Here is a 24397-nt window from a genome sequence, read left to right as displayed (position 1 = left end):
AAGCACAGTTGTCACAAACATGCAAACAGTTGTTGATCACTGCGGAACCTACGTACCATCATAAGAACCAAGATTCATCATAAAAAGTTTATATAGTGTCTAATTTCTCTTTTCATTGCCATTGAGGTCCTAAAGCAACCTGCTTGGTTGATTACGTCACTGTTGATTACCCCTGTCATCGTGATAAATCCTGCTTATCACTGTGTAACTCTGCTGCAAACAGATTTAATTTTGCCTTTTCATTTCAGATGTCCACCATAAACCACTGCATGCCACCCATGAAGAAAGAGAACTTGGGTGTGAATCGTTGTTTTGGCAATGATTGTTCTTAATGGTTGCACCTGAAATTACATGCAGTGCTGCCGATTAGCCAGGTCAGTGCATTTGGCAGATGTTCAGGCTACAGCTCTTTTGTTCAGCACGAAAAAGAGAGAGCAGAAACAGAGGTGGCCAAATAATCCACTTTGGCAACTGTCCAATGTTGGCTGCCTCACTTTTTTATTTTACCTATACTTAGGTTTCCAACACGACAAATAATGCAAGCATGGATTAGTATAGGTATGCAGGCTTAGTTAAAGGGATAGTTCACAAAAAATGAAATTCTGTCATTAATTACTCACCCTCATGTCGTTCCAAACCCTTAAGACTTTCGTTCATCTTCGGAACACAAATGAAGATCTTTTTGATGAAATATGAGAGCTTTCTGTCCCTCCATAGACACCTACGCAACTGACACTTTGATGCTTCAGAAAGTACATAAATTGAGCAGTTTAGTCCAAATTTTCTGCAGAGACTCGATGGCTTCATATGATGAACAGATTGAATTTAGGTTTTTATTCACATATAAGCATTGATCAGCGAACATAAACAGAAGCTTAACCTAAGCTCCTTGAACGCGCGAGAACAAACCTCTTGTAGAAGCTCATTGGTTCTTGCACATGTCAAGCGTCTCTTCAGAAAATTTTTGACTAAACCTCTGAATTCATATGGTTTAGTTTTATGACCTATTTATGAACTTTTTGAAGTGTCCGTGTCAGTTGCGTAGCTGTCTATTTAGGGACAGAAAGCTCTCAGATTTCATCAAAAGATCCTCATTTGTGTTCGGATGATGAACGAAAGTCTTACGGGTTTGAATTACATTAGGGTGTGTAATTAATGAAGGAATTTTCATTTTTGGGTGAACTATCCCTTTAAAAGAAACCATATTTCAATTTTCCAGTACTGCAGTGAAAAACAAACAAGAACAAAGGAACCGAGTAAAAGAAACCACTAGCTATCAGTAAGCTAATTTTGCCTTTTTGACTAGGTTGGATTAGCAGCCCTGCGACGGATCTCCCTCTAACCTCCCTTGACCCCTCCCTTGCCGCTGGTAGCCGTGGCAGGCTGAAGGATGGAGCAGACTGGAGCAAATCTCACCTCAGGCAGCGGCATGCCGTTGATGATGAGGTCAGGCTGCTGAGGGCCCTGCCCTGTGAAGGTATGGTGGAAGCCATGGTTGGGTGCAGCATTCCTGGAGTTCTGGTTCTCCACGTTGAGGAAGGTGCTCTCGGAGCGCCTGCAGCCCAGCGGCAGAGTCTGCTGGTGGTAGTCGAAGTAGTTGAGCGAAGAGGTGAGAGACGAACAACTCACCACATTCATCTTGTCCGTCTCCTCCACGTCCCGCGGCACCAGCCGGATGTCGTTCTTGCTCAGCTTCTTCTTCTTGCTGGTCTTCTTCTGGTTGCCGTAGGAGTACTCCGCCACCCTGCGCAGGTACAAGAAACTGAACAGACTCAATAAAGCAGTGCTCTGCCTTTCTCACTGCACACACAGCCAGAACCAGGTCCTCGCCTGGCTCGGGCTGAGGTGCCAGACCCATATTCATTGGCGGCGCAAGAGAGATCGGCCACATTCGAGCGACCTCCGGCCGCCAATGGAGCCGACATCCCTCATTTGTTTGCATTTCCATGCTCGGCGATTCGACTTGTCACAAACACACATACACAATGCAAACATGCTAAACCACAGAAGCACACACAGCGACAAATGATACTAAGCGGCATAGCAAGTGTAAGCAATAATATTCAAAGCAAAGCCCGCATTTGTCTGCTTCTTTTTTTCTTTTTTTTTTGCTCGTGTAACAAACCAGCCCGCTGGCAGGTGGGTTGTGAATTTCAATTCTCTGAGCTACACTCTGTGGCTACTGTTAACTAGATTTGAGGGTTTTGATTCTAATCACAGTAAATGAGAAACTTTGAGATCTTACCCCGAAGGATGCTTAAGTTGCAATCTAAACATAAACTTATGAGCTCATAAAGAAAGTTAGTGTAGTTATGCCTGAGCTATTCCCCCCTGACCCCTCTCTCTTTTTCCCATGAGGATCATTACATCTTATATCCTGAAACAATCTTACACTTATTTCTTTCTGTGTCCTTAGAAGGGCACACATTCATCGGAACTTACAGCTTTAGCTTAATGGTGTGCTGGCTCTGCCTGCAAAACACAAAGCTCCTCTTTCTGTGCTTTTCATTTGGATTCAGCCTGTGCCTCCCTGCTCTTTACTTTTTTCTGTCTCGGAAAAATGATAACGGTGCAGGACCTTATCTTTTTAAGAGGCATCTAAAAGCATTTTTTCCTCTGTGCGAGTTAAAGCACACACCTTTTAAAAAATAATAATAATTAGGCGGCCCAAAGCATGCTTAATAACTGGTCGAAAAAAAATACTATTATGTTGTCGATGGAATAGTGAATTTGTTTCTTTTGTTAAAGAGATTAAATTGCAAATATGTAAGAAGAGATTTAGAGTGGTTACTTTCTGGAGGCTCTTCATATTTAATATGATGATGATGTGAATTATTATTATGAATATTATTAGGTGGTGGTGTTGTCTGTGTTGTTTTAATAAAAGCTATTCGTTTTTGTTCTGTAAACTGCAACAGCATCAGTGTATTTTATTTAACTGTGTTAATGAAGTCGTCTCAATTGTCTGTTTGGTCATACGTGTTTTGGCTCTCGTCGCAGTGAACACAATCCAAAGATTCTCAGATGAGCCAGAAAGGAGAGTCTGTGAGCACTGCAGAAGAAAACCGTATAAAGCACTCTCACTAACCCCCTGTTGGGAGAGCTGAAAGCCTCCATCAGGTTTCTATCAGGAGAGGAAAATAAATGTTAACAGCAGCAATCTAAACACAGGCCATCTCTAACCATCTTGCGATCACGGCATGGTAGATACTTTGCGTGACTAAACATCGAAATCACGATCTAGCCTTCTTCAAAATGTTTGATTGCATTCATCTCTGTTAAGATGGATCATTTACTGTATGCTGCTGCATTACAAGACAGAAACATCAACAACAATTTGAGGTAAAAATATGCTAATGGTTTCAGGTTAAATTTGCAAAAGCAATTTATATGGAAATGTTGAGTGGTAATGTAGCAGAGGGAAATCAACACAGTGGCCAATGTTACAGATTGATAAGTATTCATATTATAGTAGATTAACACAATAATATTCTCCCCTACACACTATGTGTCAAAGACTATTACAGGTCTATACATTTGCATGATTTACCTTTTATGAGCATAATTGTTATTATGAAAGTGTGATTGTTGCCACAGCAACATTTGGTTACTATGTCTTTGCTATTGTTTTTTGATATAGTCCCCCTCTACGATCACAACCATAATATGTTGTCATTCAACCCATAAACAAAATCTCTAAATGTGTTTTCTAGCCAATATTTTGATTAGAGCAAATTTGAGAGAAGACTGAGAGGTCATAAAATTACACCAATAATGTATTCAGGCACCAGTCTCAGTGCAGATGGTGTGTATGATCAAGGCCTGTGCTTGCTTAACCTTCCTTACTTAGAATACATCAGTCACCAAGTAAGGGTACACATATAAAGTTGTTTTTGCTTATTTTAGAGCACCCTATCATTTAGCTTGTACTGTTCTATTGTTTACTTATTTCAGAGATAACCCACTAAACTTAGGTTTAATTGCCACTTACATTAAGTATAAGTATTTATATCATTAAGTGATAAGTTGGAATGGTTGGAAACAAAGAGGTTGTTAGAAGAAAATTGTGGGAAAAAAATTACGTAAATATTTATTTTGGTATTGCTATTGTATCTGCTATTTGTTTGCTACATATTTTTAATAAATGTATTTTAAGCTAATGTAAGGTTCTCCTCACATACGGCTTTATAACTGTGGAATTAAAAGAAAATGATGCAGCTTTGTAAGAAGTAATATTTATGATGATGTAAATATAATTGATAAACGGTAATGATTACTAAAATTATATCATGTCACGCTTATTTATGTCATCAGTAATGTCAGCAGCAGAGCAAGGCCTGAAGCGCATGCACAGTTGACGACACAGCGCGTGCACAGCCAATATACACATCAAACATGCTCTCCTATGTCTTAATCATTATATGCTGTCTCATTCATTAATCATTGTATGCTGATTCATTTGTAGTACAAATACAGGATAGTAAACTAGACCAGAGTGCGAATTATGGGATGGTTGGTGGGGTCTGACAAGTAAGGCCTGAACTAAAATTATTTGTTGGCCTTTCCATATTTTACATGTACACATTTAATTCTTAGTTTTTCATTTTAAAACAACGCTGGCGGAATTTCTGCCAGTAATTTTCAAAGCCAATTAAGTCAGTCTCGCGCAACCCAAAATTGTTCTTTGGCGCCCCAAGCAGCACAGCCACCCAAAGATGTTTGAAATATACAAACTTTTTTGTTATTTACTTATGTAAATAATGATAAATGTTTAATGTGGTCATACAAACAGTAGGCCTACTACTTAAGTTGTGTCGACTGTCGATATTCCATTCCGTCCTAACGAAAGACCTCGAGCAACGTACTGTTGCTATGGTTACCACCTCAGGTGAACAGTTTCCGTCGGTGAGCTTGTGTTTGGCTTTTGGGGTTAGGCCTTTTATTAACTCTGTTTTAGACCAGTTAATAATTCACACACTGAACTAGGTTGTTTTTAACTTAAAATAATGTATCAAAGATTGTTTGGGTACCTGCAGTTGTATGTTCGGATTTCCTTGTTATCCCTTTTGCACTTGACTGCCACAAAGATCATTGTGACAAACAGGATGACTGCGATAGAACCCAGGGCAATGATGAAAATGAGAGACAGGTTGACGGGTCCGATTTGCTCCTGTGCATTGAGATCAGGGGAGAGATAAATGACAATATAGGCAGAGGCGGATAGCGAAGTTTGGCCGTGGTCGTGCGCCACCACCGTTATTTGATAGGATGGTTTCGCGTTCTCCCCAAACGTCTTTGTGGTTCGCACCTCTCCGTTTATCTGGTCTATTTCAAAGTATGCCATGTCTCCTTCTGAAATTGAATACGTTAACCTTCCGTTTTCCCCCTCATCGTAATCATCAGCTTTTATTTGCGTAACCAAATAACCAACTCCAGCATTTTTCGGAATTGACACCTCCGCGGTGCCATTGACCAGGGGCGGGGTGGTCATCACTGGTGTGTTGTCATTTACATCCAGTACAACAATGCGCACGGTGGCGTTGCTGGTCAAAGGTGGATCTCCCCCATCCTTCGCAGAGACTTTAAACTCAAAAGTCCGCGTATCTTCGTGATTAAAAGCCCTAACGCCGTATATTTCGCCGTTTGAGTTCACAGTAACGTAAGATTCCACAGACATGCCCCGCACCTCCGATTTGATGATTTCATATGACACAGTGCCGTTCATGCCCAGGTCAGGGTCCCTGGCGGACACCGCCAGCAGAAACGCACCTGGGACGTTATTTTCGAGGACCATGGCTTGATAATGTGGCTTAGTGAAGTACGGGGGGTTGTCATTTTCATCCGTGACTTTTACTGCAAAAGATTTCGAGCTTCTTAACGGGGGATATCCGCTGTCCTCGGCTAGAATGGTCAAATTGTACATGTCTCTCTGCTCCCTATCCAGGCGGCCATCAACAAGTAAGGTGGAGAAGCTCTCGAACTCGTTTAGTCTAAAAGGCACATTGCCCTGCAGTCTGCACTGCACTTTTCCATTCGGTCCCGAATCGTTGTCTGAGACTCTCACCAGAGCTATTACATATCCTAGAGGAGCGTTTTCGCTCACCTCTACAATCTCACTGTTTTCTGACAACAGTTTGATTTCTGGCGCGTTGTCGTTTATGTCGATTACATTAACAATCACTTTGCAGTGGGCAGGGATTGAATTTGGACCCAGATCTTTGGCTTGGACATCAATTTCGTGGACGTGCAATTCCTCGTGGTCCAAAACGCCATTCACGGTGATCACGCCTGTTTTAGGGTCGATTTTAAACATTTGTTTGGTCAGGTTGGAGACAAAGTTTATGAATGAGTAGACCACCTCGCCATTGGTTCCTTCGTCCGGGTCCGTAGCGTTCAAGTCTATGACTAACGTACTTATGGGGGAATTCTCCAGCACGTTTACAGTGTATACTGGCTCATCGAAAACTGGGTTGTTATCGTTGGAGTCTATGACTTTGATGTTAAGTTGCACAGTCCCAGACTTTGGGGGGTCTCCACCATCCTCCGCCGTGAGTTCAAATGTGTAACGCGACTGCGTCTCTCTGTCTAAAGTCTTTTCCACCACAAGTTCTGCGATTTTGGACCCGTCTCCCCTCGTCTTAATCTCGAGACCGAAAATATCATTAGGGGTAATTGTGTATGTCTGAATGCCGTTGCTCCCCGAGTCCGGATCGCTTGCCCCCTCTAGGGGAAATCGGGTACCGGGAGCGGCATTTTCCGAGATTTCTATGTCAATGTGGTTGGTGGGGAAGCGGGGCGCGTTGTCGTTTACGTCGATAATCTCAATTTTAATCACGCAGATCTCCATCGAGTTCGACATCACCTCCAACGAAATAAAACACTTCGGTGTCTGTCGGCAAACAGCATCCCGATCAATTTTTTGCTTTGTGATGAGCAGTCCGGCGGGGCTCAGATTAACCCATCGCGGCTCGGAATTGGAGATAACCCGTAAATAAGGCTGTCGGTTTCCCAGTGCAAAACCCGCAACTTTTGCGTCCGCCGTCACATTGGCTATCTTTGTGCCTGGACGCAGCTCTTCTTCCACGGTGTATTTCAAATTGAAAACGGCATTGACTCCAGCCCAGCACAAGAGAAAGCACAAAAACATTTGTACGATATCCATGTCCTTGGAATGCATTATAGCCTACCTGTTGATGTATGTCTTCACACGCTCATTTGCATGAACTTTTATTAACATTTAAACCTATGAACATTCGGTACGAGGTAAGAATAAATAAAAAAGCTCCAATAAGTCAAACGAACAAAATCACAGTCTGGTAGATATCCTTTAGAATGAACGAAAATGTTTATATCTGCGATGAAATTCATCTGATTTGTACTGATTACGCAGTTAATAACTTCCATTTACTTTATCGAAATCTTATCAGGCCACCCATCTCTTGCATTATTTTTGAAAAACATATGAAGAAAACTGGTGAATAATTCTTCATAATGAATGTGAAAACATTGTGAACGAAAAACATGGCTTCATCATGAACATTTGTGTAGTTCAGGATAACCGAGATGTAAACCGACCATTTTGAGCCAGTGAAAGAAATATTCAATACAAATGTAGGCTAAATGTCCGCTGGAAGGTCCTCAACTTGTGAATGAATGAAAAGAAGGATCCAATTCAAAAATGTTTGCTCTCGGTATCATGATTCGCGATGAACACTTGACATTGAGTTAAAACATCGCTCGTGCCTCAATCCATTTAAAGATGTTAAGTTGGGATGTCTCCTCCTTGATCCGCATTTATGTCCATGCACATATCCAACTGAAACCACAATGATTCCAATTTCAGAAGGAAAAAAATCAGTACAATCTCTGAAACTGGAACAATGATGGAAAACCAATATTAATAAAATATCAGTCCAGTTCACAATTCAGTGATATTCCCATTCGAGCAAGAGGTGGGTGTCTTGTCCAGTGAAGATTTCTCTCGATAAGCGTAAATTTCTTGTATGAAGGTATTTCAGCTGGCCTTAGTCCAGAAAGAATGAAACTAAATCCGAATAAAACACTGAGGAAAGATCAGTGAAAAAAAAAAGCAAGCATTTGTAAGTGCAGCTGGGCTCGTCTCGCCGTGATAAAAGCGCCCGGTCAGAAATATCCAGCCTCTGGATGAAACGAAATAGTTCTTGAAATTGTTCTTAAATGTGTATCACTGAGGTAAACGCACGGCGCTCATCTTCAGCGCATACTGTCGAATGCACAGCTCAGTGTCTCGCGCTCAGTCTCAGGACCCGCAATCCCCACAGCCAATCAGAGGTTACACTGGAGAGCTGGATTTGCTGGTGGGTGGGGCAAAACTACAGATATGAACTCGGCCAACTAGCTCTAGTTCATGCAACACACAGTAGGCTATGTCACGCGTGCCAGTTATGTCTGGACATACAGTGTTTGAATTACAATTCTTGATTTTCCGGAGGGGCACCTTTTTATAAGGAATTCCCGTAAGCAATTTTCAAGGTGCAATTCGTTGAGGTAGATAACGTCTTATAAAGAAATAAGAAATAGTATATTTTTATATATATATGTATATATATTAATTTTGTCTAATGATTCGTCCGATTTTTCGTGTTGCTATTCCTCCCAAAAAAAAATTTCCGCGAATTCCGTTTTATTAAACTAAGTTTTGTAGGCTATACAGTTTACCCAAATTTAGATAAGGTAATGTATGCTATTAGACCTATAATAACGATACGATTTATGTCTATCCAAATCAAAAGTTTACGATTAATATTCTCAAGCGAAAGTAGGCTAACTGGACGACTCTTGATAGGCTACCTAATCAATATATTCAAAATTAGTCAATTTTATAGTGGTATTTTCTTGACCTAAAGCAGGTCTGCATCTATTTCATCTGCTGGAAGAAAGGACCCATGCTAGCCTATCAGCTTCATTAGTAGAAATATGAACAGCCTGCCTAATTTTAGATCAGACAGATCTGATAAGCCTACGCCTGACACGAGCCTATACGTTCGGCAAATTGCCTACGTTTTTTACTCACTTGTCTACGAGATTCAGTAAAGATGAGATGCACGTGTTGCGCTTGGGGTAGCTGTGTGTTAAGAAATATTAATGGCATACATGCATATGAAAGGGATCACTGCACAATATCAGCCCTAATATAGGGCTTGGAATTATAGCGTTTGCGCTAATTACGAATCTTTCAGGGAGCTGCCTTTCATTCCCATCACTGATGACGGCCACAACATATCAATGACACACACTCTCTCTCTCTCTCTCTCTCTCTCTTTCTTTGTGACACACACAGACAGAAAGAAATAGAGGCGCGCTCGGGCGTAACATGATATGAAATGCGAGACTAAGGGACAAATAATATGAATTATTATTAGTTATTTATTGCATTATTATAAATCCGCGTATTTTTGTCATTACTTATTCCTTGTCAATAGTACATAGGTTATACTGGGGCTTTTTTTTTTTTTTTTATTCCTCACAATCTGGCTCATGTAGGCTACACGCACAAGAAGAGTCAGGAGTCATGTGCACACATGACAGCATGTTGAGGGTAAATCGTGTTTAAAGTCACAAGGCTGACACCTAGCGGCAGACACCACTTTCTCCTCATATTTGAAGAAACTATTTTTGTTTGTTTGTTATGCTCAGATATACATGTTGGAAAACTACAAATACAAATGTACAAATTTATATTGATGCAAAACCCCGATTTAGTATATAGGCCTATTATATAAGTATTTAAACTTATAAGATTACACATTAACAATGCATTTTATCTTATTTATTTATCTATGTATCTAGTTGGTTAGTTACGCATACATCTATGATGTAGATGTATAATGCTAAAATGAAAACACTTCAGATGGCATTTAATGATGCATTAAGAATTTTGCTTAAACTCCCAAGGTTAAGTGCAAGCCAAATGTTCGTATTCCTATAATGGTCATAATGGTCTTAAATGATCCAACATTAAGTGATACAAGGTATTCCTCCTGGTTCTGGAGCACTGGAATTCAAGTTTGTATGTCCTTAAATAATGTTTGTTGTATGTAGGTCTATGTTTGTATGTTATTCTTTTCTTTCCTTTTCTTTTACTTTGTGATATGTGATATTTCAGGGTCTGAAATAAAGAACGAGTTAGTTAGTAAGTGAAGGAAACATTCTTGCTGCCACTTGATGCAATTAATCTGTTATTCTGTATATTCTGACCAGAAACATCGTTCTCAAACAGTCATATTAATGAGCAAGCACAGGTGTCATCATCTTTAAATATTCCAGTTTGTTTCCAGCTTGAAATCCTTTAGGGACAGCTGTCAACCTGTTGCTCTGCTGACTGTTGAAACCTGCCTTGCTTCCAAAGCAAAAACAAGATACTGAAGGTGTATTTCACAACTAGTTTTATCATCTTGGTGTAGAAAGATTGAATTATGAGGGTGACTGTTATTTTTCCTCGAGCCTTTTAAAATTTAGCAGTGCTATGTTCCATCAATAAAACTATGAAGGAAATGGTGTATGTGTGCAATGGACTCCTGCCTTGACAAGTTGTTTATCTCACTTTCCTCACACAATACAAGCTCACGTGTTTTGACATGCACCTTCACTTTGACATCAAGGTTAATAGATTTAGCTGCTTTGTCAATGTCAACACACACAGAATGCATTACGCTATACAAATTGTTATGCTCAAATAAAGATATTTGTTGATTATTGTTGTGCAACATTCTTAGAATTGTCTTTGATAATACAACAGCATGAGGAGATTTTGATTCTGCAATAAGTAATGCATAGGTATGGGGTTTTAATCTTGCTGTGTTCCATTCATTGTAATGGAAAAGAAATGACCATCAAAGATAGAGTGATTTTAGCCCAGTGGGGGGAGAGAGCATAAAATGGATCCTGCATCAAAAAAGCAGTGATGGCTCTCAAATAAATAATAACACTGCATAGAAAAACAAATCCTTTTCAGTAAGGGTTAGGGTAGAAAAAGAGCAAGAAGAATGGGGATCTGTCTTTCTATCTACCAAGGCTGTCCAAATATATTTTCGTATGAAAAATACTTTTGTAAATGATGCTATAATATTTTTATATAATTTATGTATAATTTGTTTACGTTTTCTAAAATCACTTTCATGATGGAGAATTTAAGTTGTGTTTGTTATTTATGCATTATTTTATTAATTATAAATTGCAGTAGCCTACTTTTATTTTGAAGGCTTGGTTCAAGTTTATGCGCAAATTAATCGAAGAACGTAGGCTACTGATATGACGTCATTTCGGGGGGAAAATCAGGCCGAAACGAAGTTTGTTCGGAGTTCGTTTTGGTAGTTCGAACTCTTCAAAACAGCTTTGCTAAAGCGAACTTTAGGGAAAACTCTACATAACAGGTAGGTGTGCTGTGCTGTGTGCACGTAGGCTCCGCCTTCTTTCACGTGAAAATCTTTACTGGTTCTTTTGGCCTGTTCACTATGGAGTCGACGCACGTGAGTAAAACATGAACACACTGGAGAGCTGCTTTATTGTTGAAAATGAAGGTACTTATGACGAAACGAGACACTGACACTGTTTTTCATGTTTAATGCGGTAAATTTGCTTGATTTTAAGCTATCTGTTGTATAAAGTGAAATATAAATAAATGTGACTTTACTAGAGTGGCGCGTGCAAGCCACGTTGCTATGATCGCTTTTCTAATGCTTTATTAAAATGCTTGCTGTTTTCTCAATTTTGTTGCGTTTATTTTATTATTGAGATGAAAGCGTATGGCACATAGATATTCATCTAACCATTGCTCTCAGCGGCGTGGGCGGTGTCATATGTTCGATACCAGTATTTCGACCTTCGTTTTACCCCTAAACGAATAACGAGAAAATAACTTCACCTGAGTATATCAGGGCCTTTAGTTACTGCAAGCAAGCGGCAAGCACGGGCATAATGCCTTGATAAACGCTTATTCTCGTCAAAAAAGGACTTGAACGCTCATAAGGAAGATTCAAAGACTAATTCTCTTTCTCGCAGCATGCAGCCAATGAGTTATTATTATTTTATTTTTTTCTGTATTTTGTGTCAGTAAAATGCCAGTACATCTGTTGCGCAAGCTTTTGCGCATGTTTTCGCTTTGTGTCAAGCTAATGTGATATCTGTATTATGTTGTTATACTGTATTTAGTTTTCACAGTGGATTTGGAGAAAAGTCTTCAAATAAACCATTAGCAAGAGAACCACTTGTGTCTGCGTATGCTTGAAGGGAGATACAACTTTCTTAGTGCTGTTGCTGCAGTGTTTTCGGCCCCTCTAACTGCTCCTTTTTTTTTTCTCTCTCTTTTTTTTTTTTTGCAGTAACCCTCTGTGTGAATTGCTAAGTAAAGTAGCTCAAAGGGGCACACAGCCTGAAGTCCAAGCTACTTTCTGTAGCGGGAGCCACTCAATCATGCAGTGGTTTTGAACTTTTTTAAGACACTTTTTTTGTTCCCAGACTTGAGCCAACACTTTCCACAGTACATAGAGAATAACTGATTTGATGCTATATTTTGCTGCTAAAGCATGGCACACTTCTGTAGCCAGTCCCTTCTGCTCACTTTGAAAAGAATATCTGAGCTCGGCTGATATGTTGCTGCCTTATTACCCTTAGTGTGCAGCAGCCAATCTTCTACTGAATAGCATGGGCGTTCACTGAGACTCAAATCTACAAGTGTCCTTTGGAAAAGAGAGAGAGCGAGAGAGATGGGAGGGGAAAGAGCATGATTTATGGTGAGATGGAGGCTCTTTCTTTGGCTGGATGTAGCTACAAAGAGGACTACTCCATTATGGTCTTCATCTTAGGGTATTTCAGGCATTTGATTTCCTCCTATGATCGTGGCTGGAAGCAGACAGCAAGATGACTGACAGGCCCATCCTCAGTGAAGCCTTGTCCTCCTATCGGTGCCTTGATGCATTGTTTTAAAACATCCTTTCTCCATCTGAGCACCCCTGCTAAGCTGGAGGGGGGCACCTTTGCATCAGTGATGGAGCTCTCAATATATTAAAATGCTTGTTGTTTGTCACTTGGTAAAATGGAGTTACAAAGGGCAGTCTTTTTATTTGAGTTACAGACGATTCAGTTTTAGCACATTGTTTGTGTTTGTATCTAAATATTTTAGTTTCATATGCATATATTTGTTAGGAGACTGAGTGTCGTTTTCAGCTATTACTGAGCGCTATTACCATCTTCTGCCCTTTGCTGTGTCTGGCAGAAACTGCTAAGCAGAGGTCATGATAAAATATTTGGTCTATTGAGCCGAGCTACCCTGCATTGCTGATGAGGACCTTGAAGCACATCCTTAAATGTTTTATTGACAGTAGAAAGTATACAGGAATAATTCTCCCGCTTAGCGTTGTCATGTCTCCTTTTTCCATAGCCTGGCTGATGGAGAACTATTTAACAATTGATATGTGATATTAACATGTTACTTTAAACACAACAACTGTTTCCACTGGAACCTCTAAAAGCTATTATAAGGCTCTGAGAGGTTTTAGCGATGGCTGTATTTAAGATTTCATTAGGAAGAAAAAAAAATGTTTGTAGTGTGAAATGAAACTGCTGTTAACTGTTGTTGGCAACTGTTTACACAGCCTGAGTAAAGACTGGCACAATACCAGAAAACCATTTGCTTCAAGTCATCATTTTTCAACAGAGCATATTGTGTCATGTTTTTACAGATGTTTTACTTTGAAGATATTTCATTTTTATAGTGAGTTAAATTGCAATCATGTGCAAAAACGAATGACTATTTAAAATGAAAAGTCATAAATGTGTTTGCATGTATTTAGATGGACAACATGTACTATGCTATTAGATTAACTCTAAATGATGAGCAATTAGTCCGTTTAAATTATTGAAATAATATTGCCAGCTTGGCCTTGTAATGTCAAAGACTTGCTATCAGCAAGAGCTGGAGAGGGAATACTCAAGGGATGAAATGTACACAGTGGTGCCAGTCACGTCGTAGGATTCATCACTGTAACTGGCACTCGGCACAGCTGCAACCAATTAGATTTCACTCCACTCTAGGCCCAAACAAGATTGAGCTGTATTCACACTTCATTGTGGAACTTATGACGGCTGCAAGTGAGACTAATAATTAGTAACCCAACATCCCATTTACCTTCACTATGACATGTTTAAGAGCACTGTGCTCTATTTATGCAAGATTAGTTTGAATATTTCAGCATTTAGATAGCAATTAATACATGTAGTTCCACCATCTTTATGGAAAATGTAATCCCTTTAAGGCTCATTTTTCTCTAATTGCCGTAATGGCTTTTAATACATACCTCTTGATAGTGAGTTTTGAGAGCTGAAATAATTTAATAACAATGCAGACTTGATTTATCTTAAAGGGATAGTTCTGAAAATGAGAATTTAAAAGGTTTTGGTTTGGAATTACAAGGGTCAGTAAATTACATAATTGTTATTTTTGGGTGACCTATCCCTTTAAGGGTCCATAAAATAATTTAAGTGCAGTCTTCTTCACTGAAATATCAGGTATATCTGCCATCCGACTTTGAATGGTACACAGCATAAAAGCCGTGAAAATCACATTTTGATGTTAAACGTAAGTTCTTCTCCAGGGCTGCGTTTCCCAAAAGCATAGTAAGCTAAGCCTAAGTTGACCGTAGAGACCATTGGTGGCAATTGACTTGGCAAAACTTAGGCATACGATGCTTTTGGGAAACACAGCCCAGAATAGACACCAGTGCCCAGTTTCTACAGTTTCCATTTGAGCGCTAATGTTTAGCATTCATTTCCTCACCTCACACTACCCAGACAATGTGCATAATCATGTGTTCAATACATCATGAGAGACTGGAATTCCAGTCATGATTACCCCTATATGCAGAAATCAGTGGCCTTTGTTTAGCAGTCAGCTCAAGTGCAAAGACCACCTCGCACAATCATAACCACTAAAACGTACAATAGCATGGCATGGTCCATTCCCGTTGCCTTCTGAATTACCATAACTATCTATGGTATGATTTTATGATTATTTTTCATTCCTTTTTTTAAGCCCAGGGTCTGATTGATGTCAGAACATGTAGGCTAAAACACCTGGAAATGTGCAGCCCTGGGCGGGGCAGGCCTTTGTCTGATAGCATCAGCAGGATGGGGAGCTTATCAGCCCTCGTCCCCCTGGGTGTGTGTTTACAGCTGTTCTCTAGTCAAGACAAATTAGTAGACTATCAGCCATTAGGCCACTTCAGACGCTTTTTTGTGTGTTCGCAAAGGAGGTTTATGCGCCTATGTGTCTTTGTGTTCTGTTTAGATCAGATCATTTCAGGTAAATGAAAGCCAGTGGGTGGTGAAAGCATAATCGAAAACAGGGCACAGACTTGGATTCGTCTTGGGCACTGCTTGACAGCATGGTAAGAGAACATATGTGACATCAAGTGTATTTATTCACAAGGGCTTAACAGGGAATGACATATTGCTGTTGTTTATTTTCCTTCTAAATCTGTCTGTCTAATCTAATATCTAAATATATATTTTTGAGTAGCTGGGCCAAGCTTTATCCCTCATATTACTGCAAATCTCCTTCAGTCTCTCCAGTCAATTGTTAGCTTAATCCACAGAAAGTAAACGCGTATTGAGTAGAGTGCAAGTCATCGTTCTGAATGAAACTAAGCGTGTTTATGTGCACTTACAGGTCAGGAGGAATCAGCTTTCATCAATAGTTAGATAAATGAAAACACTATGCTCAGGAATGGTGGTAGTTTTGAGTGTTTTATATAATCAGCCTATTTAATCACACAAAGATCTTTTTGAATGCATGTTGATAAGTTCTTTACACCAGGGTCAATACAGCACGTTATATAAACCGAGTCTTACTATCATCTTAAAGCCTATGTTCTACTTTATTCTGGCCAAGAACCACCCACTTAAACAAGACCATCTGAATATTTTTGAAAGCACTTTCTGTGTTGTTTCTGCATGCATTTTTAGTAGTGCCCTAAACCAGATGCACTGTAAAGCGATCTCTTTCATGTTAAGTAATGTATTTGCCCTAACCATGTGGCACTACATTTCAGGTGTCTTCGACTTCATGTGGCGCTGCACAGACCAATCAGCGTTTGACTTGAAGCAGTGCATGCTGGTTAGAAATTTTACGTCGTCATCATCAAAGTACTGCGAGAGCAATTAAATAGCAGTCGGCTGGCTCGTTCTATGCAGGATCTTCAGAGCGGCTGCACAAGCTCTGATGATGACACAGCTGTTCATCAAGATTGGCCTGATTCACAGATGTCAAAGATGGTGTGTGTTTCATGTTTATTTTGACAGTTCCACTAATGCTCACAAATCCATTTTTTTTAACAGTAAAAACTCTTTTCATGTAATCATAATGTTATAATGTGTCATGCTTTATTAAAATTGAACTGCTAAAAAAATATAGACCTTTCTTTTTGGTCTATATTAACTAGGCTATTATTTAGCACTGTAAAACAATCTTTTTTGATTTTAGTAAACTAAACTTGATTTACTGTGTTTATGCAATTGATTCATCCAATGTATCCCAGATAGCATGCGTATCTGGGCCTCATCTGTGCCAACTATGGCTAATATGGCTCAGTTCTCAGAAGAATGTGGGAGATGTGGGCCACAACTAGGCCAGATGTCATTTACTATCTGGTTAGCCTATTTGAATGGACCAAAACAACAACAACAGTTATCTCAACTTTTGAGTGTAAGTAAAACTCAAAAAAGCAGGCTACATAAATTTGGCCTATTGAATGAATAGTGTTTCTGGTTGTGTATTTGACAAATGTTGCATCTTATCAACTTCATCCAGATAAAGTACGCAAACACCACTGCGAGAGCGTCACTATGTGAAGAAGAAAGTGTCCGACTTCACGCCTCCATTTTAAACTCTTCCCCCGACTGCAAGTGGCAAATCTTGCCCATCAGCAAATTCTCCAGTTGTGGTTCGACCACAGCTGAAGTCGATCAGGTAGCCACGCTCACACTGAAATTGGGCATTGGCCCACTCATAATGTATAATAATTTTCAAACAAGGATGGGGTGAGACTTATTGTGCAAGTTTAATAGGATATTATATGACCAATCCTTATAGGAACAACACAAAAAAAGCATGCATCATGAGATTACAAGCCAAGATTCTATGCGAGCGAGCACGCAAACTGAGAGAAACTGCTCTAACTTGGCATGTTTTGTGACTGATTATGTTGCATTTTGCAATGCATCACATTTGTGCATCATCTTATATCTTGTAAAGACACATTTTAACCCAATCCTTCTTATTTTACAACACAGAAGTAAGCTATTACCTGTGAATGTGCAAAACTTTCATTAGCCTTAGCCATAAGAAGTTGTTTTTACAGCTAAAAATAACTGGAAGTAGATGTACAGGTTACAAATGGCCATGTCCGCTCTAAAGTTAAAAATTAGGCAGCTAAAGTCTATTCATTTCTAAGGCAATGAGAAATTTTTCTATGAGCAATTTGTTTTACTGTAAAACCTGTTGCACAAAATCTACCACATTCCTTCTGCACTGATATTTCATACTTTTTTAGAAAGTAAAATGCCTTTGTCAATAATTCTAAAAAAAAAATGGAAAGGGTTGAGGTTTTGCATCTCTCAATCATTTTACTGCATTAAACGTTTTGCCTCACAATATTAAAACCACAGATCTTTGATTATAAAACTATAAGCATTTAAATATAATCTTACTAATACATTTTATTGGGAGTTGTGAAGTGGCAACTGATATTAGTATGCATTTTATGTAAGTAGTCTTTTATGAAATCTTGATTTACATTACAAGCCATGGGAATTTCATATTACTTTTTGGCCATAAAGATAAAACTGCATATTGCATGTATCTGCTCAGTTTTAGGCAGAAAATTCAGGCATTTTTCCTCTTTGAGTGTGAGCTCATTATATTTTCACTATATAATATTTGTTTGTTTTTAAATATATATATATATATATACACATACATACATACACACACACACACACACACACACACACACACACACACACACACATATATATATAGGCACAATAAACTTCCTTTTTTTATAGTTTTTTCTGACTTATTTCATATGTCAGGCTTTACAGGGTTAAGCAACAATCCGTTATATTACATAACATAACACAATAATAAACTGCGATAAGAATGCAATAATAGACTGTGATAACTGTTAGTCTGCCAGCAAACATAAACAAAGTGAAATATGCAGTTCTGCTTTATCTAGTTTATTTTTTACTTATTGCTTCAAACACAACTTTTTGTACATATTTTGAAAGATTTATTGCCACTAAGCTAGCAAACGTTGGCAAATTTAGTGTAAACCTAAACCTACATTTCAGGAAAGAGGCCATTAAAAATGTATTAAATGCAAAAATCAGGGCAGACCCCTGTCACGGCAGCAAATATTGATGTTGCAGAATATTGGACAAGTGATATAACAAACCCTTGAGAGAGCTCAGACAAACATTGCCAGAAAGCAGCTCTGTAGTGTGCTGAAACGGTTTTGCCAACCAGGCCCCGCCAGACTCCCGTCCAGACGATGTGACAGGGAATTGCAGTTTTTTTCTATCTGGATGGTGATATCAATAAAGGTAGCTGTCTGTCGGGACTACTGTCAATCCAATTCCCTTCTCCCAAAGGAGAGTTATAAATGGCTTCTCTGTTGTTTACGTGTGCATTGTTCTCAGAGGTGTCTCGGACGACTTTTTAGATTCCACACATGTACCCTGCAATGCAATTTGCCCTTCTGCTATTGGATGAGGCTCACATTGGTGCAAGAATTAAAGGGGACGGCAGAGAAGAAAGAAATTAATATGGAAATTAGCCCGTATAATGCCTCAGACGATTAAGGTGCTTTAAGGGCCAATGAGAAGGTGGCAGTTTCCATTGCAGATAGCTGCTGTACTGCAAACGCAGGGATATAGAGATTTCATTTCTTGGGAGGATCATTCTCCTCCCCGCTGTACGGATTAAGGAAATAGCTTCTGAGAGGCATAGCATGCTGTTTAGTGTGTGCTAATTGCACATCCAGTATTGAAAAGTCTGTTCTGAGCAGATTGTGGCTTTTGTACGTATTTTCCATTTTCTCTCTACCCCTCTCTTTTTCTTTCTTTTCCTCTCTGCAAACTCTCTGGATGAGATTTTTGTTGAACTTTGACCAGTAGTAGAGGTATACAAGCAAGAATAGCTTATTTCTTAACCTGATAATGCAAGCAGATACAGTATGCATGAATATATTTGCTCCTTAAGAGGGTAGGAAGTCCCATTGTGTGTGTGTTCACCGAGAATGGGTCAAAGTATGGTTGTGGGTGGGCTTTTACTAGATTGATCCGTCTATTTTTATCCCTGTTTTTTTATCTGTGGTGGTCCACCCCACCCAGGCATATGCTTTGGGGCGAAGTGCATTTGTAAACATTGGCTCTTGCAAGGTAATTGTGGTGAAGATGGCTGCTGGCTTCATTATCTGGCTTTGCAGGTAACAGGCATTAGCACGTACGGGAGGATGGGATGGCCTCGGGTTATGGGAATTCCTTCACTATCAGTGGCAGCCAATGTTTACTCATCCCTCAGGGACAAGGGAGGATCACAGGGTTTCGGGACCCTCGGGTCTCAACGTGTGGGCTGTGCAGACAAATAGAATTCCCTCAGTGTCCCTCAGTCCCAACATTTGTCTTTTTCATTTGTAATTTTCCCAAAGCTAGATGTCTAACAGAACACACATGCACACATACACAGACACAATATAAAAAGGAGAGAAATTTTGTCTGTCTTTCCAAACAGCGTGCTTATTTGACAGCAACAGAATTGTTCAGAACATATCGCCCAATAAAAACGTTATTTACAGCCCATTGTGAATGGATGCTGTAAAAAAGACAGCTCTACATTTTTTATGTGTTTCTTTGTCAACTGTTTCGTCCTAGAATATACTCGAAATATACAAGATATTTTGTCAAACTCGGCATCACTGGAGGTTACAAAGACATTCCCCTGCTGTTTTTATATCCTTCTAGAGACAGAAAACCCCAGGAATCCTTGATTTGTTATAATTATTGTAGTGACACTTTGTAAGGTTGATGTCTGTGTCGGTATGATCTTCTACTACATAATACTTTAAGAACTCCCAGGCACCGATAACTCCTTTTAAGCCTTTTCAATATAAAACAGTAACACCAAAACCCATTTTGAATAAAAACAAGCTCAGCGCTGCCTCCCTCTCCTTAAAGATCTGTAGCAGTTATTAATGCTAGTTAAAACTGCCTATTTTTCAAACAGCAGGTGTGATGAGAAGGTTTGTTGTTAGTTCACATCTTTATGTCCACATGTAGAAAATGTCAATTTATGACATGCATTCTCTGCTGAAAAATCCTGCATTGCTGGTCACCAGCATAAGGTATGTTTTGCACACTGGGACTAGCTTGGGATACTGGTTGCTGGCTTGCTGGTCCCCAACATCCCAGCTAACAAATGTTTAAATATGTTCTAAGAAAACTTTTATAACACTCTCATTAGGTTATGAACATGTTTCTGAAAGTTCAAAATGTTTTTAAAATGAAATGCATTTGTTAAGGGTACATTCCATTTAATCATTTTGGTCCACCAGCTAAACCAGCACTATATCAGCTAACCAGCATAAAGCTACCTGTAATGACATGAAATGGTGCTGGTTTATGAACTCTCAGAAAAAAGGTACAAAAGCTGTCACTGGGAACGGTACCTTTTCAAAAGGTAAACTTTTGTTCTTTTTAGGTACAAATATATACATTTGTAGGTACTGTTAAGGTACCAATATGCACCCTTTAGGTACAAAAGTGTACATTTTGAGTTTACATTTTGGTACCACCCTAGTGACAGCTTTTGTACCTTTTTTTCTGAGAGTGTGCTGGGTTTTTCAGCAGGGTTCACAATGTGAGTAGTAGTTTTAGTAGTGAGTAGTAGTAATAGGTTTTTGTATTTGTGCATTAAACTATTAATTTAAGAGTCAACAGGATCAGATCTCAAAGCTTATAGTTTGAGTAGGAAGGGGAGCGGCTGTTGAACAGGTAACCTCTCCTCTCCTGTGAAAGCATGTGTGGGCGTGTGCACAAATATGCAGAGAAGATGAATTCAGTTTCTAGAAACCTTGAATTTCAGGGCAACAGAATGTCACACACATTCACGCATGCTGTATACATGTTCCTTTTCAAAGCTAAAATGTCACACAAGAGCGCTCAGGGACACATCGTTTTAGTGTTAGCATTGTAAGTAGCATGTGCCAGGTTCTTTGTTTTAACACCAACTGCGGCTGTTTCTTTTCAGTCATACTCCCTCACTGAGACCAAAGAGATTTCATTTTTTTGATCAAAAAGGCCAGAACAGTAGTGTTTCCCTATCACAAGAGATAAATTGTGGGTGCGAAAGGCCAACATCGTTCGCTATTGTTTACTGAAATGGTGGCGCTTGTGATAGATGTGACTGAAAAAGATACCGTAGCATTTTAAATCTGGCTTTGAGCTGCAGTAAACGCTTTAACTAATCTCCTCTTGCTGCATGCGCATATTTTCTCTGCCCTCGGGGTGGGCTCCCAGGACAAGAGAGGAGGGCCGTATTGCATCTGCACAGTTTTGCCTATGGAGAACATCAGAGGGAAATGTCTGCACATGCACACGTACAGACAGATACAAAAACAATCCATGGCTGTTGCACACTGCCACTTCTCTGAAGGCAGGGGTGATCTTTGCCAGCGCTGGTAAACAAAGGAGCAGGGGAGCCTAATCCGCCAGTAAATCTGAGGATCATAAGTAAATCACCTATTTTAGAGATTAACTCCCATAACCATCTAAAAAAAAAAGGGAGATGGGAGTGGGAGGGGCTCGTTTGCAGTAGTTCTCGAAGGCGGTGTGGTCTCGTTGGTCTTTTTTCTTTTCGCTCGTCTCCCTCACGTGCATTCTCTGTTAGATAAGAACGTAATGTGATATACTCAAAGCTGGGTAACTAATCTGATATTTCACCTCGGTGAGAGATAGGAATGATATAAAAACACATTAGGAGTGGGCACTAAGAGGATTACAGTATGGAAACGGATGTGTGCTGGCTGTCTAATCCACTCATGTTTAACCCTTGCAAGATAGCCAATCCAACGCAAGCAAATTATTATTCTTTGTTTCTTCAGTTGATCCCGCTTTAGGTTTAGGCCGATGCCGACTCGACCACCCTCTCTGGAATAAAAGCTGATAAGAGCGAGCCCCAGCCTGGCCTTGATTAACACCCTCTGTCTGCTGACAGCACCGTGCTGCGTTTGGGTGTGCAAGCTTTAATCTGCTTGGAGACTGTCATTAGGAGTTTAGTAGGGTTTTACGTCTGGCTGCTGGAATATTTGCAGTGGGGCAAACGTGTGTGTTTTGAATTAACGCTGATTTGCGCATGTGTGTGCTCCATAGCAATTGTTCCAAACTCTGATTGGTACTGGATTGCACACTTAATCTTTGTCTTCACCTTAGTCTTTTTATACCATGACTGGGGATCAGATGCTTTCAAACAAGCTACTGCAGCACAGATTGGCTTAACCCACAGTTCAAAGCCTGTTGCTTGACATATCCGTCATTATAGCGGTGGCTGTAAAGCTTAAGACTTGAGAAATTATATAGAGGTGATAGTCGTTTTACCCCTGCGGGGGATTCTTCAGAAGTTAAAGAACCGGGTTTGAGGCACTGACCTTAGACACCTCCCCTAATTACCACATATTAGAGTTGCATGACCTTCAGGAAAGCCGTGGGGATCAGTTACGGGTCTGAAATAACAGCTGCCAGTCTTCATTAAATAGGATCTGCTTCTTTTCAAAATTCCTTATCTATCATCAATTAAGAGGAATGAGACTGAGGACACTTGTAGTATGTGACATCCTAATTAATTGCAGCTAGAATGAGGGACTGACACCTCCCTTCCTTTCAAATCCTCTATGTCACCTTGGACTGTTCCGTAATTAGCCGGAGTGTAACGTAAGGTTCCGGTACATTAAACAAGCCTCTGTTGGACGGTACAGAATATGTACGTGAGATGATACATAAGTGCCAGTGAATTGTAATGAGTTTAAATCTGTGTGAATTCGTATGCATGATATGTGTGAAATAATGTGGTTTATTCTGCTTCGTTAATAGACTCTGGCAAAGAGATGTAATGTACTGGTGCTGTGAAATCACAATTGAAGTTCCATTATCAGATTAGATGTGGTGAATTAAAAGACTTGTCATTTGAATATTTAGTTGACCCTCAAACTTCATGCATTGCTGAAATGCAAAATCGCTCTGACCGTTTTTACCGGTTGATTAGAGATTATTCTCTCAGAGAATAGATGTAGAATAATCAAGTGATGGAAAAGGGCTTCCCACTGAGCAACACTTGAAATACAGAAACAGACACAGATATAACAGTGCTTCCTCACTATAGTATCACAATGGATGACACAGTTCCTCGTTCGGCTCCACTGTAAGTCTCTGCTCCAGTTAAGCTCATCCCTTCTGGGCTGCGGTTCATTACTGGGCCAGGTGTCTGCATTCTGAAGGGAGCTCATTGACTCTGGGTTCCCTAGAAAGAGAGTTAGGCAGTACCATTCATTTTCAGATTCTCTTTACTCTATATACAGGAATGTATTGTAAGGCTTGTACTTCTACAGTTGGCTTTCGGCTGGCAATCCATGTATTAAAAAAAAGAAGCAGTAATATTAATCTGTATGCACTCAAGTGCTGTGAAGATTCAGCCTACATTGATTTCACACAAAATGTCCTGTCATTTCCATTGATAAGGTGTGCTTTTGATGTTTTAATTCACTTTCATTCACAGGCTATCCCGTCTCCACGGTGCTCTGCTTCTTAGCGAATTGTCAGCCAACTTGCTAAGTGAGTTATGGACCCTAAGGGGGGCTCGACAAAGTGTGCCATTGGCAGTTTCTACCCTGTGTCACTGCAATGCCGGTAATGCCGCACCGATCAGTGCGATGACGGCCCGCCAAAACCGCGTCTGCGTGTAACACGCTAAATAACTCCACAACCAAACACCTGCTTCAGAGACAGAAGATGTCTCTCAGGTCAGGACTCATGTAAACACTGTGAGCGGTATTGTAGATGAATCTCCGTCACTTTAAGATGATCAGATGGTAATGGTGTATTCTGTCAATAAATGCAGGTGCATTCAATTACTCTAGGTTCTTTACAAGCAATGCTAAAACCTCCAGAGAGTGTTTGGCACTTCAAGATTAAGAGCAGGAATTTAATTACACTTCATTCATTATACTGAGGCGTTTGTCTGAGACTGCACAATGCAAATGTGCAATAGGTACTGACCACACATTTTACAAGATAAGATATTTGCTCAATG

General features: G+C 39.8%; 1 protein-coding gene across 4 annotated transcripts in view; it reads right to left on the bottom strand.

Annotated features, from left to right (window-relative positions):
- pcdh19 (protocadherin 19) overlaps window positions 1-8253 on the bottom strand; it is a 57514-nt gene extending 49261 nt beyond the window's left edge. Inside the window, exons 1-2 of one of the 4 annotated variants that reach the window (XM_084132531.1) lie at window positions 5031-8253; window positions 1417-1762 (exon numbers count right to left, since the gene is read on the bottom strand). In XM_084132531.1, the coding sequence (XP_083988657.1) occupies window positions 1417-1762; window positions 5031-7177 (2493 nt within the window). In that variant the 5' untranslated portion in view covers window positions 7178-8253. The remainder of the gene's footprint in view (window positions 1-1416; window positions 1763-5030) is intronic. The other 3 variants (XM_084132533.1, XM_084132532.1, XM_084132534.1) reach the window with 3 other exon arrangements.
- Between the last annotated feature and the right edge of the window lie 16144 nt (window positions 8254-24397).

The sequence above is a fragment of the Abramis brama genome (genome assembly GCF_963993115.1).
Source record: "Abramis brama genome assembly, chromosome: 13".
In the NCBI taxonomy this organism is placed as follows: Eukaryota; Metazoa; Chordata; class Actinopteri; order Cypriniformes; family Leuciscidae; genus Abramis; species Abramis brama.
This window is presented reverse-complemented; position numbering and strand designations above follow the sequence as displayed.